Genomic DNA, 21,462 nt, shown 5'->3' with positions numbered 1-21,462 from the left:
AAAAAACAAAACAAAAAAAACTTGTGTTTTATATTAGAAGCTGTAATAAAATAAGTTACATTTATATATTGCAAATGAGTTGAAATTCCAAATAAGGTCACTTCAAGTTTACTGCTTCATTATCAGCATATTTTAAAACGGCCAATATACCTGTTAACGCTACATTAAATTCAACCTGAAGACAAAAAATATTGCCCTCCAAAGCAACACATATACCTTGTTTTATACAAATGCTCCAACATGGTTTATCAACATCATTAAAATCACCCTACCTGTTTAGAACGAGGTCTACCAGGAGAAAATTTTCTTTTGGTAATAGCTGGTTTACCCATGCCAATTTTTGGAGTGACTGAAAAGTAAGTGGTTGGCAGGATATTTCCAACAGAAGCACTGAGCGCTGAAGGGTAACTGGGCAGCATGTCGTGGGAAGGCAAGTCGGAGGAACAAGATGGAGAGGAAGACACATGGGCCTTGCTTATGTCCACTGCTGATGGAAATGATAACTCCGTCTCAGACAGAAATTTTATAGATTTGTCTTGGCATAAACCATCCTTCTCACAACTCTCAACTGCAGGAGTCGTTTCAAAGTCCATGAAGGCAGTGGAAGATTCAGAACTAACTTTGTTTTCCGTTTCTTCTTGTACCCTTTCTGCAGCTAGCAGTTCCATGGGGCATTCAGTACTTTCCTTACAGGGGGACACCAAGGTTTCTGGTGGAACGGTGACGGAGTCAAGGATTGAATGTGGAGACCTGGACTCCTCAGCGGATGCCACCGTTTTAGGTTCTTCTAACTGCAGCTCCTCTGGTGCGGTGGCCGGGTGTGCAAGGATGTCGACGTTTCCCATCACATCCATTTTGTTTTCATTTTGATCTTCATCACAAGTATGCATCACTTTAGAAGGCATTTCCACCTTTTCATTGTCTACTGCATGAGAAATCCGATTTTCCAATTCAGGATGCATTTTATCTTGAGATGATTCTATAAAAATTGAAATATTGGTTATGTTAAATTTCTAACTAGGAGTAGTTGTAAGACATGAATGTCTTATATGTCTGTAGCTTTGTGGTTTTAAAATAATAGGCTTGGGCAGAATTAATGGCAGATCAGACCAGAAAATCTACAAAAACATTACATTAAATAGAATCCCCAAGGTGTAGGGTATTTCTGGTAAGAATATTAAAATAGAATTTCTATTACATGTATAGGTGTTTTATAAATTGAGCACTTACAAAACTATTTAACACTTTGTGGGTGAAGTTATACTCATTTAACAACTAGGAAATGAAGTTCAGTGAAGTATGTAAGGTCTCCAAGTTAAGTGAAGACTGGTCTAGAACATAAGGCTATTCTGCAACGCAGGCAACCAGATGGAAACAAAGCTCTGTAGACTCAAATGTGTAATGGCCACAGACAGGAAGATTTTGCTCAGCTATACCTGCTAACCTACTCAAGGCATGTGTTAATAAACATAATTAGATGTCAAAAATATCTCTAGTTGCTGACTAGTAAATTTTAAATCAGGGGAATAGTGTTGGACCATTAACCCAATCTTACTTAACAGTCATTTTAGTGGTCCAATCAACATGAGCCCTAAGTGCCCTATCAAGTAAGATCACTGATGATAAAAAGCACTTAGTATTTCAAATACCATCATGGTACTTTCGAGGTTCCATTAACAGGGACATTAATTCCTCCTTTATGATTTACAATGATAACTGAAATTTATCTACATCCATATATCAAAATGAAATCTCACTTCTCATTTCCATTTTATTGGAAGACTATAATTGAGAATAAAGAAAAAACATTAAATAACAAATCTGATTGTACCTTTTTAAAGTATTTTTTAAATATATTTTTATTGATTACAGAGCAGAAGGAAGAGGGAGAGAGGGACAGAAACATCAATGAGAGAGGATTCTGATTGGCTGCCTCCTGCAAGCACCCCACTGTGGATCAAGCCCACAACATGGGCACGTACCCTTCCTTGACCAGAATCAAACCAGGATCCTCAGTCTGCAGGCCAATGCTCTATCCACTAAGCAATACCAGCTAAGGCTGTACTTAATATTTTTAAACACAAAAAATGCTTCAAAAATATTTAATACAAAATTAAACACATATAAAGAGTAAATGTTTAAGGGTTTAAAACCAAAAGTACCATCATTAGAGTGACTCAAATGAAAAAAAACTTATTTTAATGCCATAGGAAGCCTAAGTCACATGCTAACAGAAGACCAACAGCCTCAAGTCTCACTGGCAAAGAGGAGCCTATATGTAACACACGTAGAGACCACAAGTATATTCCTTCTGTTCTATGCTAGAAGTATGAAGATAGAAATATAAACACACAGTTCAATTATAGTCAGCTAGTTTTATACAATGATTTTAACTTGCCTAAATAATGAATACTTGACATAGCAATTCTTTTTAGAGAGTGTAAGCAGTACTATATAATTATTAGGGATGATTAATTTTTTAAAAATATTTTATTGATTTTTCACAGAGAGGAAAGGAGAGGGACAGTTAGAAACATCGATGAGAGAGAATCATCAACCAGCTGCCTCCTGCACACCCCCTACTGGGGATGTGCCCGCAACCAATGTACATGCCCTTTACCGGAATCGAACCCAGGACCTTTCAGTCCGCAGACCGACGCTCTATCCATTGAGCCAAACCAGTTTCGGCAGGGATGATTAATTTTAAAAGTTAATAGACAATGTCTATCTGTATAGAAACCATAAAGGCATGGTTATGGTTGTGATGGGACCAAATAGACCATAGGAACATGCCACTTACCAGAAGTGAGAAGCTCATGTGTATCCAGACCTTCTTGCAGATTGCTCTTCTGTTCTCCAGCAAGGATCAGAACTGCTGTGAATGACACATGCATGGAATCTCCAACAAGGAGTCAAATTTCCCAAACCCTGCTCTTTCCAAGTAACTTAACATTTTCATCCTATTGCCAAATGCCAATTTCCAATATAAGCACAAAACACTACACAATATTTCTTACTAAGCAGGTTGTAAAGATGGGTATGAAAAAGAATGAGGATTCTGAATATGCACTACTATAGGTCCAGTGCACAAAATCCGTGCATGTGGGGGAAGGGCGTGCAGGGCCCTCAGCCCAGTTTACACCCTCTCTAATCTGGGACCCCTCGAAGGATGTCCAACTGCCCGTTTAGGCCCAATCCCAATAGAAACTGGCCTATACTGGCAGCCAGACATACCTTTCACAATCCAGGACTGCTGGCTCCCAACTGCTCACCTGCCTGCCTTCCTGATTGCCCCTAACCTCTTCTGCCTGCCAACCTGATCATCCCCTAACCACTCCCCTGCAGGCCTGGTCCTCCCCCCCCCACCCCAACTGCCCTCCCCTGCAAGCCTGGATCCCCCAACTGCCCTTCCCTGCAGGCCTGGTTGCCCCCAACTTCCCTCCTCTGCCGGCCTGATCCTTCCCAACTGCCTTCCCCTGCTGGCCATCTTGTGGCTGTGAAATTGTGTCCACATAGTGGCAGCCATCTTGTGTGTTGGAGTAATGGTCAATTTGGATATTACTTTTATTAGATAGGATAAAGGCCTGGTGCCTGGGTGGGGGCCAGCTGGATCAAGGTGTGGGTTCCCTTGGTGCGTGGGGTGGCCTAGGCGAGGGGGCTGTGATTGTTTGCAGTCCAGCCACACCCCCCAATGACCCAAATGGAGGCCCTGGTATCTGGGATTTATCTATCTTCTATAATTGAAACTCTGTAGCCTTGAGCAGAGGCCAGTGATGGCCAGGAAGTTTGGCTTCCTCCTTGGGTTGCCGGGGAAACCCAAGCCTCTTGATAGCTCCATGGCTGCAGCCATTTTTATTGGGATTTGTTTATCTTCTATAATGAAACTTTGTAGCCTTGAGCAGAGGGCTGGGCGAGCCAGGATGTGCAGTAAGTTTGGCTTCCTCCATTGGCTGCCTCCTGCTAGCTCCGTGGCTGCAGCCATCTTGGTTGGGTTAACTTGTATACTTGCTCCTGATTGGATGGTGGGCTTGGCTTATGGGTATATCCCAAGTGTGGTCAATTTGCATATTACTCCTTTATTAGATTAGCTAGGATGAGACTTACTGTTATAGATAGCCTTTTGTCTTATTTATTGACTTTATATACCTTTCAATAAGTTGTTAAATATAGTTAACCTCAAAAAAAATCACATTATATTCAATCTATAAAATATACAATTTTACATAAACTATCAAATGAGCCCAAAATTTAAGAGTAAGAAGTAGTTTTTCCCTCAATCTGGTCTCATTAATTTCAGATCTTCAAATACAGTAATATCAATTTTGCAAAAAGCTTAATTGAAATAACTAAAACACCCCTCAATAGGATTGCTAAGATGACCTAAAAATAAATTTTTCACTATCTCAGCACGGACTAGCTCACAATTAGGAACGGCTCTAGTTAGTAATTAACAAGTATAACTCAGAAGTAGAAAATAACGAATTACTTTTTTGGGTTTTTATTACAAACTACAGGCCCAATGCACAAAATTCGTGCAAGGGGCTTTCCCTCCCTCTTGCTCTCCCTACGCCCACCCCCCAGCTTCGTCCAGTAGGTTGTTGGGAAAGATGTCCAGTCTAATTTGCATAATATGCTTTTATTATTATAGATTACTTTTTAATGAAAAATCAACTGACCCCTAAACAAAGAATTTATTTGTGATTAATTCTAGATTACAACTCAACTACTAATATATCCCTATCATTTCGCCTATTGATTTCTGTCTAAGGTTATTTTACTAAAAGCTCCTCTCTAAACAGTTTCCTAAGCAGTATGTATGTCTTGGCTAATTTTTATTTAGGGTACTAAAATTTCAGCAGGCATTCACATATTCACTGTACACCATTTTCTCCAGAATATAGACTGCATCCATATGGAAAACACTTACCATCTGGAACAATTCCAGGTGTAGACTCTTGACCGCTGGCATCTTTATTAACTGCTCGCTCTAGAAACACCACAGGGTCTTCAGAGCCTTCAACTTCCATTTCATTGTTATAATCTTAACAGAAATGTATTTATTCTTTAGAATGACTTTTCCTGTTTTGTTTTTGTTAACTAAGTTAACAGTTACTATGTTGCTTTAGTGAAAGTAAATTATCACCAAAAATATCGTAAACTCTTCTTCATAATTTACTATTTCGAACCCAATATATATTTACATATTTTAAAACATGTAAAGTAGGCCGGCCAGCATGGCTCAATGGTTGAGCATCAACTTATGAACCAGGAAGTCACAGTTCAATTCCTGGTCAGAGCATATGCCGGGGTTGTGGGCTTGATCCCCAGTTTTGGGGTATGCAGGCGGCAGCCAATCAATGATTCTCTCCCATCATTGATGTTTCTCTCTCTCTTCCCCTCTTCCTTCTCTCTGAAATCAATAAAAATATATATATATATATTGAAAATATAAACAAACAAAATAAAAATACCGATAGCATAATGAATTAAGAGGTAACTGGTGCCCAGCTAGTATGGCTCAGTGGTTCAGCATTGATCCATGAACCAACTGGCCAAGTTTTTATTCCGGTCAGGGCACATGCCTGAGTTGTGGGCTCAATCCCCAGTAGGGGGCTTGTACGAGGCAGCCAATTGAAAATTCTTATTATCCCTCTCTCCCTTCCTCTCTCTGAAATCAATAAGAAAAAGTAACTGACATTTTATTATTTTAAAAGGGTATTCCACAACTGTATACTGATGCATACAGGAATAATATGAGTCATTAAGATGCATCTATTTAATCCCTTTGCTGATAATAGCAGAGACTTTTATAGAGGTTATCACGCCAACTGATGAAAATGAAAACAATGGCAAGAAGGTCTGTTTCTTCACCATCTAAGAATCTTGTAATCATATTTATAGCTAATAGTATACTATTAAAATACCTGAGCAAAATTTGGGACTCTAGAAGTGAAAATTAACATTTAAGAACAAAATTATAAACTAAAACTTGTTTAGGGTGAAATAACCCAGATTTTGAAGCGCAAATTAAGTCCTATTATCAAATCTGGAGGAACCTGCACTGTTCGCTCAATTATAAGCTTGGAGTAAACAACGGTCCTGGATTCGAACATCAGGAGAACAGTAGTGAAAAGCCAGATGAGACGTTAGCCATCAGACTCAGGTATGAGGGTCATATGTGTATTTAAAAGCTGAGAAATTAAGAATAAGATGGGGCCTGGCACACAGAAGTCACTCATTATTACTAATGCAGCATATTGGTGGCTGGCTGGGGCCAAGTGTACCTGCAGTGATGTCGGCCATCTCCACACCAGTACCTGGCTGCAGCGCATCCATCTCGGCAGCTGCTAAATGTTTGCAATATGTGCAGATATACTCTTCTTTGAGCTGAGAATCCAGTTCCTGGTCCGTTGGTTTGTCACATTCTAAGTGAATCCACCTGCAGTGATAAATATTTTTAAATAAAATGTTATAGTTCAAAGTCAAGTTCATAACCTAGGGCAAAGAGAAACAATTGCTGAAAAACTGGGCAAAGGAGAGGTTAAGGATGAGAGAGAGGTTATAGGTGTTGGCAACTGGGGAAGGTCCTGTTGAAGGGCCGGGCATTTCTGCATGTCATGGGGGGTGCTGCCATCCTTTTACTTCCATATTGTCAAGTTATTTCCTCTTCAGTTCCCCTCTGAATGCTCATTTCTGGTCTTATCTTTTGCCCATTCAGTTCCTTATGCCTTTCAGATTCATGAAAATGTGACTTAACTTCACCTACAGCAGCACTCAGTACTAAAAGGAACATGAGAGGGATAAAGCTCAGAGCACAGAGACAGGCAGAGAACGATCAAATAGCCCAGTGGTCGGCAAACTCATTAGTCAACAGAGCCAAATATCAACAGTACGATTTAAATTTATTTTGAGAGCCAAATTTTTTAAACTTAAACTACATAGGTAGATACATTGTTATTAACTTAGAGTACGTGGTATTTTGTGGAAGAGCCACACTCAAGGGGGTATGTGGCTCGCGAACCGCAGTTTACCGACCACTGACATAGAGGAACTAACCACTTCCATGGGCAAATGTCTTCTTACCTTTTGCACATATTACAGTGAAGCATGTCTTTCTGCAGTTCTGGGTTGTAGTACTTCCCGCAGAAAGGACACAAGTTATCCTGCTGCTGGTAACAACTGTCACACACCAGACAATTGTGGTGCCACTGAGAGCTAGACCGTGTGCCACACTCTACACATATTCTGCAATTCTAAACGCCAGGAGAAATGAAAACAGAACCAAGGTGTTATGCATATGTATTACAGTCCTTGTATAAACCATTTTGAACTCATGAAACATTTATAGATTATACATTAAGCTTTCATTTTCATGATGCTAATTTAGGGTATATATTTTTGAAAAAGCAATTTGTTTTAAGCCTCTGATAACATCACTCAATTTAAGTTAAAACCTCCAAGAAAATGTAAATAGAGGATGGAGATATCCAAGTAAACATAAAATAAGAAGGGGGGAAAGCCCAAGAGCTACTCAAACTTAAGAAAAAAAAGAGCGTATTCCAGAATCAGGAAGTAGCTTGTGTGGAATAGTCTGCTAAACCCCCAATGCAGAATGCAAAGTGGTGCTGCTAGGGTGCTCCGTTTGCTATGGGCAGCTTAGACAAGGATTCACACTAACGAAGTATCACCACCCATTCCAAATGACTTGGTGTCTAAAATTGTGAAATAATCACTCCACATCCAAATCCAACTATGGCTTCTGGCATTTTCTGAACAGAATGGCACTATTCTTTTCAAAATAGAGGTTTTAACGAAGTGCCAGCCTGCGAAGGCCAGCCCAAACCCTCCTTTGTGCCTGTGAGTTAGCCTGCCTTAAAGGCCTGGGCACAACTCTGTGGAGCTCTCATTACCTGCCATGGCTTCTGATCTAAAACATCCACAAAAGGAGCTCTATCTTTTTTTATTTTATGGTTTAAAGCACATGTGTCAAACACAAGGCCCGCGGGCCAAATCCGTCCCGCCAGGCCTTGCAATGTGGCCTGCACCGTGCTGTCATCACTGCACTCCGCTGCGTTCCCATCACAATGACAGTTTATGACTGTTCAGTAAACCATTCGGCCCTCGATTTAGGCTGGATTTTAGATTTTGGCCCCTTCTCTGATTGAGTTCGACACCCCTAGTTTAAAGTATTACATGTAGTAGTACATATATCTCCTTTTTCTTCCCCCATAGACCTTCCCCCAGCCTCCCCTACCCTCTGACACATACCCTCATCCCCCCCAACCCCCAGTGTCTTGTGTCCATGGGTGTGCTTATATGCATGCATGCGTCCTTTGGTTGATCTATTTCCCTCCCTCCCCAACACTCCCTAGCCTTCCTGCTGTAATTTGACAGTCTGCTCAGTGCTTTACTGCCTCTGTGTCTACCTTTTTGCTCATCAGGTTATAATGTTCTTTATTTTCCATAAATGAGATCATGTGGTATTTTCTTTCATTGCCTGGCTTATTTCACTTAACATAATGCTCTCCAGGTCCATTCATGCTGCTGCAAATGGTAAAAATTCCTTCTATTTTACAGCAGCTCAGTATTCCATTGTGTAGATGTACCACAGTTTTCTAATCCACTCATCTGCTGACAGACATTTAGGCTGTTTCCAAATCTTAGCTATGGTGAATTGTGCTGCTACGACCATAGGGGTGCATATGTCCTTTCTGGCTGGTGTTTCTACTTTCTTGGGATATATTCCTAGAAGTGGGGTCATTGGATCAAATGGCAGTTTTAGTTTTTTGAGGAAACTCCACACTGTTCTCCACAGTGGCTGCACCAGTCTGCATTCCCACCAGCAGTGCAGGGAGTTGTATCTTTTTGAGCTGCTGGGCAGACGTGAAAAGACTTGCTCACCAAAAATGAGAAACTAGCATGAGCTGAAGTCTTACAGGTATCATATGAACGCACTAATATTAATGCAAAAATACTGAATATTACAAATAGACTCCAGTAGCAAATAGGAAAATAATAAGCCACATCCAAGTGGATTTTATGCAAGGATGGTGAAATGCAAGGATGGTTAAATATTAGAAATCCGCCTGGCAGGTGTGGCTCAAGTTTGTTGAGCATCATCTCATTCACCAAGAGGTCGCCGGCTGATTCCCGGTAAGGGCAAATGGCCAGGTTGTGGGCTCAAACCCTGGTAGGTGGCATGCAGGAAGCAGCCAATTGATGTTTCTCTCATCAATGTTTCTGTCTGTCTCTCTCCTTCTCCCTTACAATCTCTCTCTTTCTTAAAAGCAAAAAAACAAAAACAAAAACAAAAACACAATAGCATATTTTTAAAAAAGAAAATCCATTATTAAAATTTAACACATTCTTAGGTCTGAGAAAAATAATTTCAATAGATTCTGAGAAGCCTTTGGAAAAAATTCCAAAATCCATTCCTAATTAAAGAACTCTTAAGAAAATAAAAATGGATGGTATTTCCTTAATGAGCTATACATAAACACGTCAGTTCTAAAGCCGACACTTTATTTACCGGAGAACCCTAGAGGTGTTCCCAACTGAGCAAGGCTGTCTACTATGCACACTACCATTTAACACAACTCTGAAGTCAGTGTAAACATTGGAACAAAAAGTAAGGCAGAGTAATAGGAAGAAATAAAACTGTATTGTAGATGTCAAGGTAAAATACTTTGAAAATCCTAGAGAACTGATCACAAATTCAATAAAAGAACTTAAGAAAGTAGCATGATGCCCTGATCGGTTTGGCTCAGTGGATAGAGCGTCAGCCTGCGGACTCAAGGGTCCCAGGTTCGATTCCAATCAAGGGCATGTACCTTGGTTGCAGGCACATCCCCAGTGGGGAGTGTGCAGGAGGCAGCTAATCGATGTGTCTTTCTCATGGATGTTTCTAACTCTCTATCCTTCTCCCTTCCTCTCTGTAAAAATCAGTAAAATATATTTTTTTAAAAAAGAAAATAGCATGATATAAAACAAGCAATGAAAAATCAAATGAATACACACACAAATAATCAGTTAAAAGGTATAATATATGAGAAAATCTCACTTATAACAGCAACAAAATGGATAAAATATTTAGGAATGAACTAAAGAAATGCCTAAAACCTATACAAAGAGAATTACAAGCACTATAAGAAGACGCTGAACTAGACCTGCACAAACACAAAGACATATCTGTTCATGGTTAGGATGTCTATCATCAAGATATCATTTCTCCCCTGAATCAATGAAAAATTTTAAAGTGATCCCAATAAAAACTCCAATGATGTTTTTACATAGTTAGATCTAAGTTAACATGGAGTTCATAAGGAAAAATAAAGGACAGCCAGGAAATACATGAAATTGAAAGTTCTGAAGGGGGACCAATACTTCCTCCACATACAACAGAGCCTCTAGAACTGCTAACAGAAAGATCCATGGAACAGACTAGCAATTCCAAAATAAACCCCAACCCAATCTAGAACTCCAATCTGGAATCTCAAGTGGATGGCAAAGAGAGTCTTTTTAATGTCTGGTTCGTGGGAAACCATATAGCTAACTGGAAAATGATACTTCAAATCATATACAAGTAGCAACTCCAAATGGACTAGAGTTATGAGTAAAAAATAAAGTGATGCAAAAACTAGAAGAAAATATGAACTCTTCACCCTAGCTGGTTTTGTCCAGTGGTTAGAGCGTTGGCCCACAAACTAAAGGGTCTCAGGTTCAATTCTGATCAACCTTGGTTGCAGGCTTAATCCCTTAGCTCCAGTCTGAGCATGTGTGGGAGGCAACCAATAGATGTGTCTCTCTCACATTGATGTTTCTTTCTCTGTGTCTCTCTCCCTCCCTTCCACTCTCTCTAAAAATCAATGGGAAAAATATCCTAGCTGAGGATTAATAGTAACAAAAAAAAGAACTCTTCTATAACCTCAGTGTAAAGAAGGATGATTCTAACTCAAAAAATCCAGAAGTAATAAAAAACTGATAATTCTGGCTATATTGTGTGGCAAAAAATAACATAAGCGAAGTCAAAGGGGAAATTTACTAACTGGAAGGAAATATTTGCAACATATAACACAGATAAAGGCCTTATATCCCCAATATATAAAGAACAGTTAAATTGGGGGGTAAAAAAAAAATCTTCAACGATAACAGGCAACACTCATATAGAAGGAGGTAAAAATTACCCTTACACATAAAAAATTATCAACTTCACTCAAAAGAAAAATGAAAATTAAATTACGTTGAGATACCATTTTTCACATAAAATGGACAAAAATTCAAAAGGTGAACATGACACTCTTGTGGGCCAGGCTATTGAAAGAGTAGTTCTTTTACACTTCACTTTCCGGGTGGTAAAGGGAACTGCCAGTAGACCCAGGGGAAGGAATTTGACATTATCTCTGTCAATTCCTTGAGCATTCACCCCTTAGCCAGTAATCCCACTTCTAAGAATTTGTCTTAGAAATCTCTCAAACATTCAAAAAACCTTAAACACAAAGTTACTGCCTTTCAGAACCATTTGTTATGTAAATATGGACAACTACCTAATATCCAAGCATTGGCCACAGAATAAATTATGGTGCAGATAAGAAAGTGAGGGAGGGAGAGGAAGAGGGAAATCTATCAACTGTTATGAAATAACTTGCAGACTTTTTTTAAGTGAAAAAAGCAACATGCAAAAGAGCACATATAATATGCTACCTTCAGTATAAATTGAAAATAATATATCTGCTTATCATTATAAAAATAATGCAGGAAGGGCAAATCAGAAAGCAAGCTAGTAAATGTGGTGGAAGTGGTTCAGGAGTAAATGACAATTCTGAGAACTTGTGAAAGCATGCTAGTATTCTATATACTTTTAAAAATGGAAATCATAAGAAAAGGGAAATAAAATCTATCACTGAAAGCAAACTGAAGGTTTCTTTGTTGCACTGATAAACTGATGATGTTACTGAGACCCCAACCATAGGTGAACCTAGATAAATGGCATATGGGTCTTTTTATTTTTCAAACTTTTAAAGGTTGAAATTATTTTCAAATAAAAGTTTTTTTTTAATGTATAATATACCAACACACAAGCATTCTTGAAAGAGAAACAGGGAAAAGAAACCTACCTGACAATAACTGGTCTACAACAAAGGTCCTGACCAGATCCCCCACACTCCAGCGCGCAGCCTCACTGGCCTGAAGGCCCCAGAAGACCCCAGTGGCTCCAGTCTCCCTAAGCCAATGTTGGGCAGGTCCGAGGCCTTCAAATGTTAAACTCTGACGAAACCCCATGGAGATGCATGGAAGAATTTAACAGAGGATCCTTCTTCAGACTGCTCAGAGGATGAGCCTTCCTACTACAAAAAGCTCCCTGCAGACTCCATGGGCACCTGGATACTCATTGTAGGCATTACCCAGGCCACTTTACAGGCACATCTCCCTAAATCCAACACCCCTGTGAGCTAAGTCCTATTAGCATTCTCTACTGGAGGAGAACTGGCTCAGGGAAGTGGAATAATTGCCTGAAATCCTGCATTTAGTAACCAGAAAAGCTGGTATTTGACACCACAACCTAACCTCTTATCCACATTATAATAACTCCATAGAACAGATTTAAAACACACACACACACACACACACACACACACACACACTCCAATCTGATTGCCAGCACGGTTATAAATGACTCTGTGACTGAGAAAGAGACTAGCAGAATATGACAGAGCAAATTAGTAAGAGACCAGGACGAGGGGAATTCTGAGAACCACCTTGGGAAGTAAACCTGAAATTCTGAAGACATGTTCCAAGATAATGAAAACCATGACAAAGAAGATAATGAAGTAAGAGCAGGAAACAAAATTATCTAGATGTTACTAAATAGTATTAAAGAGAATATAAAGAAGGTAGTTTTTTTTAAGGGAAAGTTAACCAACACTTCTCTAGACCAGGAGACTGAAAGTTACACTAATTAGTGTAGAACCACAGATGCATCCTGGAAGCAAATTCAAAGAAATGAGAACAACAAAAAGATCCTAACTCTTTTAAGCAGACAAAAAAAAGGATTATAGACAGGTAACTTAAAATAAGAGAAAGAAAAAATAAAAACTTTTCTTCTGTGATAAGTTGAACACACTCTTGGGGAGAAGCGGGGGGGGGGGTTCCCAAGCATAAAAAAGAAAAAGGTTAACATAAAATTATACCAAATCAAATTCGTGTGGTAGTCTGAATTCTTTCAGATATAGTATTTCAAAAAACTTACAATTCTCTCAAAGAAGAACAAGGATGCCAAAAGATTAGAGGTGAAATGAGACTGGAATTTAGAGAGGAATATATATATTTCACTTATTTTTTTGCAAAGAAAAGGTGACAAAGTTTATACTAGTTTGAGTTAACTTAACCAAGATAAAAAGAGACAAAAGAGAATTCTCATTCAGTGGGAAGAGAAAGAAGAAAAAAAATACTTTCAACATTGTAACCTAACATTCATAAAATAAGATTCTGAATTGCAAATCATTGCAGGAAATAGAACTAGTTTGTCTTTAAAAAGTCAAGCATCTCAATCACAACCATTAATCTCAAACAGTTAGCTCTATTAAAGCTTTCAGAAGAAACATTTAAAATTACAACAAAGGGTCCAAATTTTAAAAAAAATTAAAAAGATGTGAAAAGATCATTCAATTGGTAAACTAAAACCCCCTGTGGCCATATTGTCAAGCAAAGTATCTGGTGAAAAATACAATTGTTACACAGGATACACAGTCAGTTTTACACTGATAAGAGGCATAAAATATGTATCAACAATGGCCTGGCCTACTTGCTCAACAGCCACAAAATAAGTTTAACAAAAAAAGAAAAAAAGAAAGAAAATACAAGTAGAAATTGATATGAAAAAATAGAGAAGTCAATTTTATATACATCCTTATATGCTGTTGAATCAGCTAACCAAAAATAAGGACTGAAATTCAAAACAAATACACCTTAAAAAGTCACATTTCAAGTACCAAAATGTTTGCCCCCCCAAAAAAAGCACACTGGTTAAAGTATCTGATTAAATACAATTAGGGCAGAAATGAACATGCTTAAAGCACAACCTGAAAAACAAATTAGGTCAAATGTATATAAACACAGATAAGGTTAAAAATATAACGACTTTGGGGACAACACTATAACTAAAGGTAAACCTATAGTTACATATCCTTTTCTTTCGAGAAAGCAAAGAAAACAAGTTACGACTCAACTCCCTAGCGGAGCGCAGCGGGAAGGCCGGTGGGCGTACGCACGGTCGGCGGCAGGTCTTCGGCCGGCGCTCCGGCGGAGAGCAGCCCGCTCCTCCGGGTCCAGCCAGCGCCGGAGGCCGCAGCTCCGACCTCACAGACCTCAACCCCTCCCTCCCCGGCGGGCACTCCCCGGGAGTGTTAAATGGCGACGACCCCTCCCTCCCCTCCGCGCCCGCCCACGGCCGGAGAACCAGGTGCGGGGCCGCAGGTCCACCTGGCCCGGGGGCGGCGCAGGTGCTAGGCTCGCTCCGCGCCTCCTCCCACGCCCTGGCCCGCACTCCATCCCGGGACGGTCCCGGCGGGCTCGTCCCCCTGACAGGACCCCCGCCCCCGGAGGACATAATGCCCCTACCTCTACCCTCTGGCTCAGGCCTCCACACCTTTCTGTCTCCGGAAGGAGCCTCCGCCTGGCAGCCTCCCCGGGCCTGGGATCCAGGGACCTCGGCCACCGGCCACCCCACTGGCGGAAGGGAAACCTACACAGGCCCACTGGGAGGGCAAATACAAGGACCAGGACAGAGGTCCAGAAACGCATTTCGGAGTCAATTGGACAAGAATGGGAGGCTGCTGAGAGCCCACAAATGTACTCTTGGAGGGCTCTGTGTTTTCTGAGAACTTAGGTTTCCAGGGGAATGCTACCCTAAATCATTAAGAAAGTATTAACTGGCCTGCAAGGTGCTGCAGTGCAGGTCTTCATACCTGCGCTTAGCACTGTGTCACTGTTAGTCCCAAGTGTTGTCAGGTAGAAAGAGGCAAGATCTGATCCAAAGGCGGAGATGCTTGGCGGCACGGGTACCTGCACCGCAGCCCTCAGCTGAAGATCCTCAGACTAGCAGGGGATTCTGTCTCCATTCACAGCACGTGGCAACAGCAACGCCCACAAACAGCACGCCAGTAACTCACAATGAGGAACTGCTGTTTCAGATTTAAGCAACCACTGGATCGGTACCACCACGGTGCACCTGTGAGCGAAGCTTCTCAGACCTACCCAGTGACACTGGTTACATCTAAAGCTCAAGGGCTGTCTGCGGCGGTCTGAGGTCTCATTTCTCTGAATCAGGAAACACGGCCACCATATATCAATACTATTTTTATAGAAATACCTATACAAAGGCATTCTCAGGACCAACTTTACTAAAGCCAAAGAAACCCAATGTGCTGAACTGGACCTGAGATAGTAAGTCTACTAAACCGAGACTTGGCTGTTTTGTTTCAATGCAAAACTATGTGTTATGTAAAATGAATATTTACGCTCTAAATTCTATTTAGTTTTTTTTAAATATGTTTTATTGATTTTATACAGAGAGGAAGGGAGAGAGATAGAAAGCTAGAAACATCGATGAGAGTCATCGATCAGCTGCCTCTTGCACACCCCTTACTGGGGATATGCCCGCAATCAAGGTACATGCCCTTGACCGGAATTGAACCCGGAACCCTTCAGTCCCCAAGCCGACGCTCTATCCATTGAGCCAAACCGGTCTCGGCTATTTAGCTTTATTTTTAAAGTCAATGTAATTACTGTAGGTAAAAGAAGTTGATTCCTAGCTTCGTGTCTGTTCTATAAAATTAAGATAATTTTTAAAACTCCCAGTATAAGGGGAGTGCAGACACTCGAGTCTCCAGGTTTTTACCATCTACATCAAAGTACAACATGAAAATGAGACTCAGCAATATTTCTGATAATTCTAGAGAGCAAAGCCCTGCTACCCAGTCCAGCATGGCAGTCCAGGGAGATGGGCAATGTGCAGGAGGAAACATTACACTGGCATAATGGGAGACCTGAGTTCTAGCTCCTACTCTGCCTTTGCAAAACAGTAAATTTGGACGACTTAGGCTCTCACCGGCTCTTAATCCAGAATTTATGAAACTATACAGATTTCAAAAGAAGCATGTGAATTACTTTTATGATTGATTCAGCCTAGAGAACATTCAAAGAAAGGTCACAGTAAATATCTTTGTAAATATCTCCTAAACTGGGGGGGTGGGAGGGGCAGTCAGTTGAGAATTAAAGGTGGGCACACAGTGGAACATACAAATCTTATATCACAGAAAAATGTACACTTGAAACCTATATAATCCTATTAACCAATAAATTTAATTTAAAAAATTAATGGAAGTAAAGGAGTTATTTTTACTTTCTACTTTAAATATTTAAATATTTTGTGCTCCCATGGACAAATAATTTGTTTGCCTGATACTATACTAACTCTCCCCATAAGGAGAGTTGTCAGCCAACCTATAGGTTTATGGAGACAGAACCTCAGGAAGCTTAAGAGACCAGCATGGAACACTCAGAGTCATATTTACCAAAACAGATGGCAGAACAGAGAATCACTGACTCAAAGAATATCCAGTAAGAATTAAAAATAACTGCAGAAAGACTGATTGTGTTAAATGGAAATGATTTGACTGAATGTGGTATGTATGATCAATAATGATGTGTATTATGTGTACTACCAAGCATAGTATCTTAAGTGATGAAAAAATGGAAAAAAATGTCTATAGATCTTGTCTAACACTTAAAATCCAAGAGAAACTTTACACAACACCAAAAAAAATTAATATCTAAGTCAATCATCACTTACTAAAACCACCATGGGGGAGGCACAATATGCATATACATATGCATATATGATAATTCCAAATATTTAATACAAGTGTTACATACATACATATATACATACATAAATATATGTACATATGAAAAATCACTGTAAAACCACCTAGAAAGTTCCCTATAGAAATGTATTTTATCTCTGGATTTTAAATTTTAAAAATATATCTGTTTCAGTATCCTCATATGGGGATACTACCTATTTCAGACTTTCTGGGAAGATTAAAGATAAATCATTAAAAAAAATTTTTAAGCCATAAATATCTATACATATTAACAGATTCAGCAGCATTTTATAACAGCCTAAAGTTGCAAACAACCCCAATATTCACCAACAAGCAATTCAATCAACAAATCGTGGTATCTCCACTACTTGGCAACTATATGGGTGAATCTCAAAATAATTATACTGAGTTTTAAAGCCAGACAAAAAAGAGATCATATACTATATAATGTTCTTTATATAAAACTCTGGAAAATGCAAACTAATGTACGGTGAAAGAAAGAAGGTTGCCTGGAAGATGAGGATGATGACTTGTGAACAGCTGGAGGGACTCACAGGGGCACCAGGAAGCTTTTAAGGGAGATGAGTATGTTTATTATCTTGAAGGTGATAATGGTTTCATAAGGGAATATATGTGTCAAACTATAGACTTTAAATATGTACACTTTGTTGTATATCAATTATGCATCAATAGAGCTGTTTATTTTAAAGGTGATGGCAGTGTATATAAATTTGCATAAGTATCCAGTTTGTCTGCTCTATATATTTAAAAAACATACAAATGCTGATATTTTTCTTAAAGAAATAAACAACTTACTTTGCATTTCCAGCCATTGGTTGGTACTGATTTCATAACTGGTTGAAGACAAAAAGTATGATACCCTTTGTCACACGTATCACACACTAGCATCTTGCTATCTTCTCCCGATTGTCTAAAAAATAAGATAGCATTAATGATGCCTGACCTTTAAACTTATGTTTATAACATAAGTAATCATCTAAAGAATCAACTCTGGGATTGCCCAGTTCATCCACACCTCAGTGCCTGTTTGTCCCTGTGCAGATAATGACAAAGGCGACCCCTGGATGTGACAGCATTCGTCCCAGCTCCCTAAGGCTGTTTCCCGCTGAAAGCTCGCCTGGGCTGACCCTGCTTTAGGCATCTGGGGATTCCGCAGAGAAGGAGAGGTTACGGCAAGATGCCTGACTACCACATACTGTCCTCTCTTGGGAAGAAGCTCTAACTGATAGTTGATGCTGAAGGAACACCCTTTATTCAGCACAGTGAACTGGGAAGACACAGTCATAATAAAAGGAGGAGCAAATTTGGCATCATACCTATCGTTATATTCAACTGCTGTTTTTCTAGCTATCTGACTCCTGAATAACTTAGACTTGAGTTCTGTTAGTTTCAGGTATAAAATATGAATAATTACCAAAGGTTATTCTGAGAATTAAGTAATTCTGGTTGAAGAGCTTAGAATACTCACTAAGCAGCATGTACTTAATAAACAGGTATAAGAATAACAATCTTATCATTATTAAGAACTATACTAAAAATAAATATCTGCCTTGATTCTTGGCTATTAATCACTCTCAGATACTAAGAATTTAACTCAAGAGGAAGGGAAAGAAAAACTGGGGAATTCAAAAAGAATGGAGAGAGGAAATGCTGAATTAAACCTGGGGAAAATAAAAGTAAAACGGAAGATGGGTTAGTTGGTCTCCAGTTATTTCTTATTTAGCTTAACAAATTCTACATATAAAATTGCATATTTTATCTCTTCAGCTACATGGAAAGATCTCATATAAAAGTACTCTTTCCATAAGTTCTTATAGTCCCTCCCAAGAAACTCGGTACAGATACAAGGTACCAAATAAATATTTACTGATATTTCCTTTAATTTTTACCAAAATATAACAGCATTTGGCCCTACTTATTCCACATAATTCTGAGATACTGATGCTTTAAGAAATTAAATTATGAATAAAACAGACTGGTGGGCATAATTTCTCCTAGTTACTAAAGTCCATAGCTTGTAAGTAATTTAAAGACTGCTATAGATGCAGGTAACAGCCCCAATTTATAATGCTAATTAGTAGCATGAGAAAATATCGCAGAAAAGACTGGAGAAATGACCTAAGGATGGAATAGAACAAATGGGAAAAGATCACCCCATTGCAATGTTTAAATGACATACGATACTTTGTTTCAGTGTTATGGTGACTAGGATCTACTGACCATAACTGTCTTTCAGAGATCCAGATTTTTAAAAGAAAAACAATGATTTTAGTATAATTGTTCTTCCTGGAAAGGAAGGTGACTCACTTTTGGTAGTTAGATTTATTTTCCTATTAAATCCATTCCCTAGTTTCCCTCTAAAGAAGTTGCTTTAGTTTTCTAATATTTATTTTAAATTGTTAATATCACTCATTTAAAAAATTGTTGGCAAATTTAAATGAGCTTTTGTTTAGCCTTTTTTCAAAGTAATATAAATGTTAATACACATCTAGCATTTATTTCTTATTAAGACATGATGGAGGCGATGTGAATGAATATGGCTGCAGTCTGAACAAGCTTTAGCACATCACACAAACCTCTGGTACCTACAAATAGGGTCTCTCACAAACTCAATACACACCTGTGAGTTGAAATTAAAACTTACTTGCAGTTCTGGCACACTTTGCACTCAGGACATTGCCAACCTGCACGTTTTAATGGAGTAACCGCTATATCCAGGCACATTCCATGATAGTGCTGACCACAAGTAGTACAAAAGAACTGATCTAACAGGTCTCCCGGGCTGTCGCACACTGCACAGTTTGCATCTTCCTTTGCTATAATTAACAGTGAAACAATGAAATTGTTGTATAAGAATTTGATAATTTTCTGACTTTACAATTTAAAAATCACTTTAAAGGAATTTGCATGGTAAATCTTTCAGACACTTTAAGTTATCCACATTGAAGTGATATCCAATCAGAATATGGTCTCCATAGAAACAATGCAATATATTTAATCTAAATGTAATCACAGTCAGTTTAATCATCTGGTTTTGCAATTTGTGCCTATGTGTACTTGAGACCAAGCAGTTCTGATGTAGTCTTATATCCCTAGTACCAGTGACAATGCTGGGTGCCTACTCAATGCTTCACATATGCTGCTGAAAGGACCACCCAGGAAAATATCAACTGAGACGTTGGTAAAGTAAAACAAAAACAAAAACAAAAACAAAAAAACAACACCATTTTATTTGGATGTTAAATATATTCTGAAACTAACAAATAAGAGACAAAAAATTAAGAAATGTGAATATCCATTAGATTAAGATGCTTCTTAAGCATAAACAGACTAATTTTTATTTTAATCAAATAATTTTTTTTAATTCTGAAAAATACTGTATGAGGGAGAACATTGTAGAAGGAAGCTAACATTCATACCCAAACACAATACTTCATTCACTATTTCGATATTCATCTATGTTAATAGCAAGCTGTTTTAAAAAGCACTAAATTATATATAATTATGGACATCATCTACCTCCTAAATGTAGATAAAAAGAAATATTGCTTTTTAACAGTTCTTTTACCACTAAAACAAAAATATACTGTAAGAATAAACTGCCTTGCCAAGTACATAAATTCATTCACATTACAAAATAAAGAATAATGTTTTCTAAAATCATACCAATCTGATATATCTCCTATATAATAAAAGCCTTAGTGTCCAACAGTTCATTTGACCAGTCGCTATGGCATACACTGACCACCAGAGGGGCAGGTGGTAGGTTGGTAGGTTACCTGCTGCTGGGTCCGGCTGATCAGATGTACATGGCTAGATGGGCTGGAGGATATAATGAATATAGCTGCAGTCTAAACAACCCTTCCACGGTCTTTCCCCAGCCCCGGAGGGGTTCCTCATCCTGGCCTGTATCATTTGGCAATCCAGGAACCCTGGGGGGATGTCAGAGAGCCTGTTTCAGCCCAATCTCTGCAGGCCAGGCTGAGGGACCCCACCCGTGCATGAATCTGTGCACCAGACCTCCGGAGTATGTACACACACACACACACACACACACACACACACACACACACTATGCCTATATTGGACACTTAGGGCCTCAATTAAATGGTCTGATTAGCTGATTACCCTAGGATTGTTTATAATCCTATATTGTTTATAATCGTATATATAATTTTTTTCTCTTTTGTATTTTGAAGGTTTGGTCAGTCCTCTCTGACTACAACTCCTTTCTGCCTTCTTTCATTCCCAGTTAAGCATTTTGAAACAAGTAACAATCTATTCCATTTCCTTATACCAGTCAGCAAACTGGTTTTGTAGGCCATGGTAGTCTCTGGTGTAGACACTTTTGTTTTTATTTTAGAGGCCTTTTAAAATGATTAAAAATAAATAAATAAATAAATAAATAAATAAATAAATAAATAAATAAATAAAAATAAAATAAACCATTTGTAGCCTGAGGGCAGCACACACATGGACCCTGAGACTGAGATGTACATGGCCCCCCAAGCTGGACCCTGGTGGCTCCAGCTTTCACCCACCATTCATCCGAAGCTAC

The 21,462-nt window shown here is 39.0% G+C and overlaps 1 protein-coding gene across 1 annotated transcript in view; it reads right to left on the bottom strand.

Moving 5' to 3' along the window:
- KMT2C (lysine methyltransferase 2C) overlaps positions 1–21,462 on the bottom strand; it is a 240,541-nt gene that overhangs the window by 97,135 nt on the left and 121,944 nt on the right. The window contains 7 exon segments of the mRNA XM_036412645.2: positions 273–979; positions 2,801–2,875; positions 4,928–5,041; positions 6,285–6,439; positions 7,084–7,253; positions 17,700–17,814; positions 19,549–19,720. Of these exon segments, the coding sequence (XP_036268538.1) occupies positions 273–979; positions 2,801–2,875; positions 4,928–5,041; positions 6,285–6,439; positions 7,084–7,253; positions 17,700–17,814; positions 19,549–19,720 (1,508 nt within the window).

Source organism: Pipistrellus kuhlii, unplaced genomic scaffold (assembly GCF_014108245.1).
Source record: "Pipistrellus kuhlii isolate mPipKuh1 unplaced genomic scaffold, mPipKuh1.p scaffold_m20_p_47, whole genome shotgun sequence".
In the NCBI taxonomy this organism is placed as follows: Eukaryota; Metazoa; Chordata; class Mammalia; order Chiroptera; family Vespertilionidae; genus Pipistrellus; species Pipistrellus kuhlii.
Note: the sequence above shows the minus strand (reverse complement) of the source record. Positions and strands in the feature narration are given on the sequence as shown.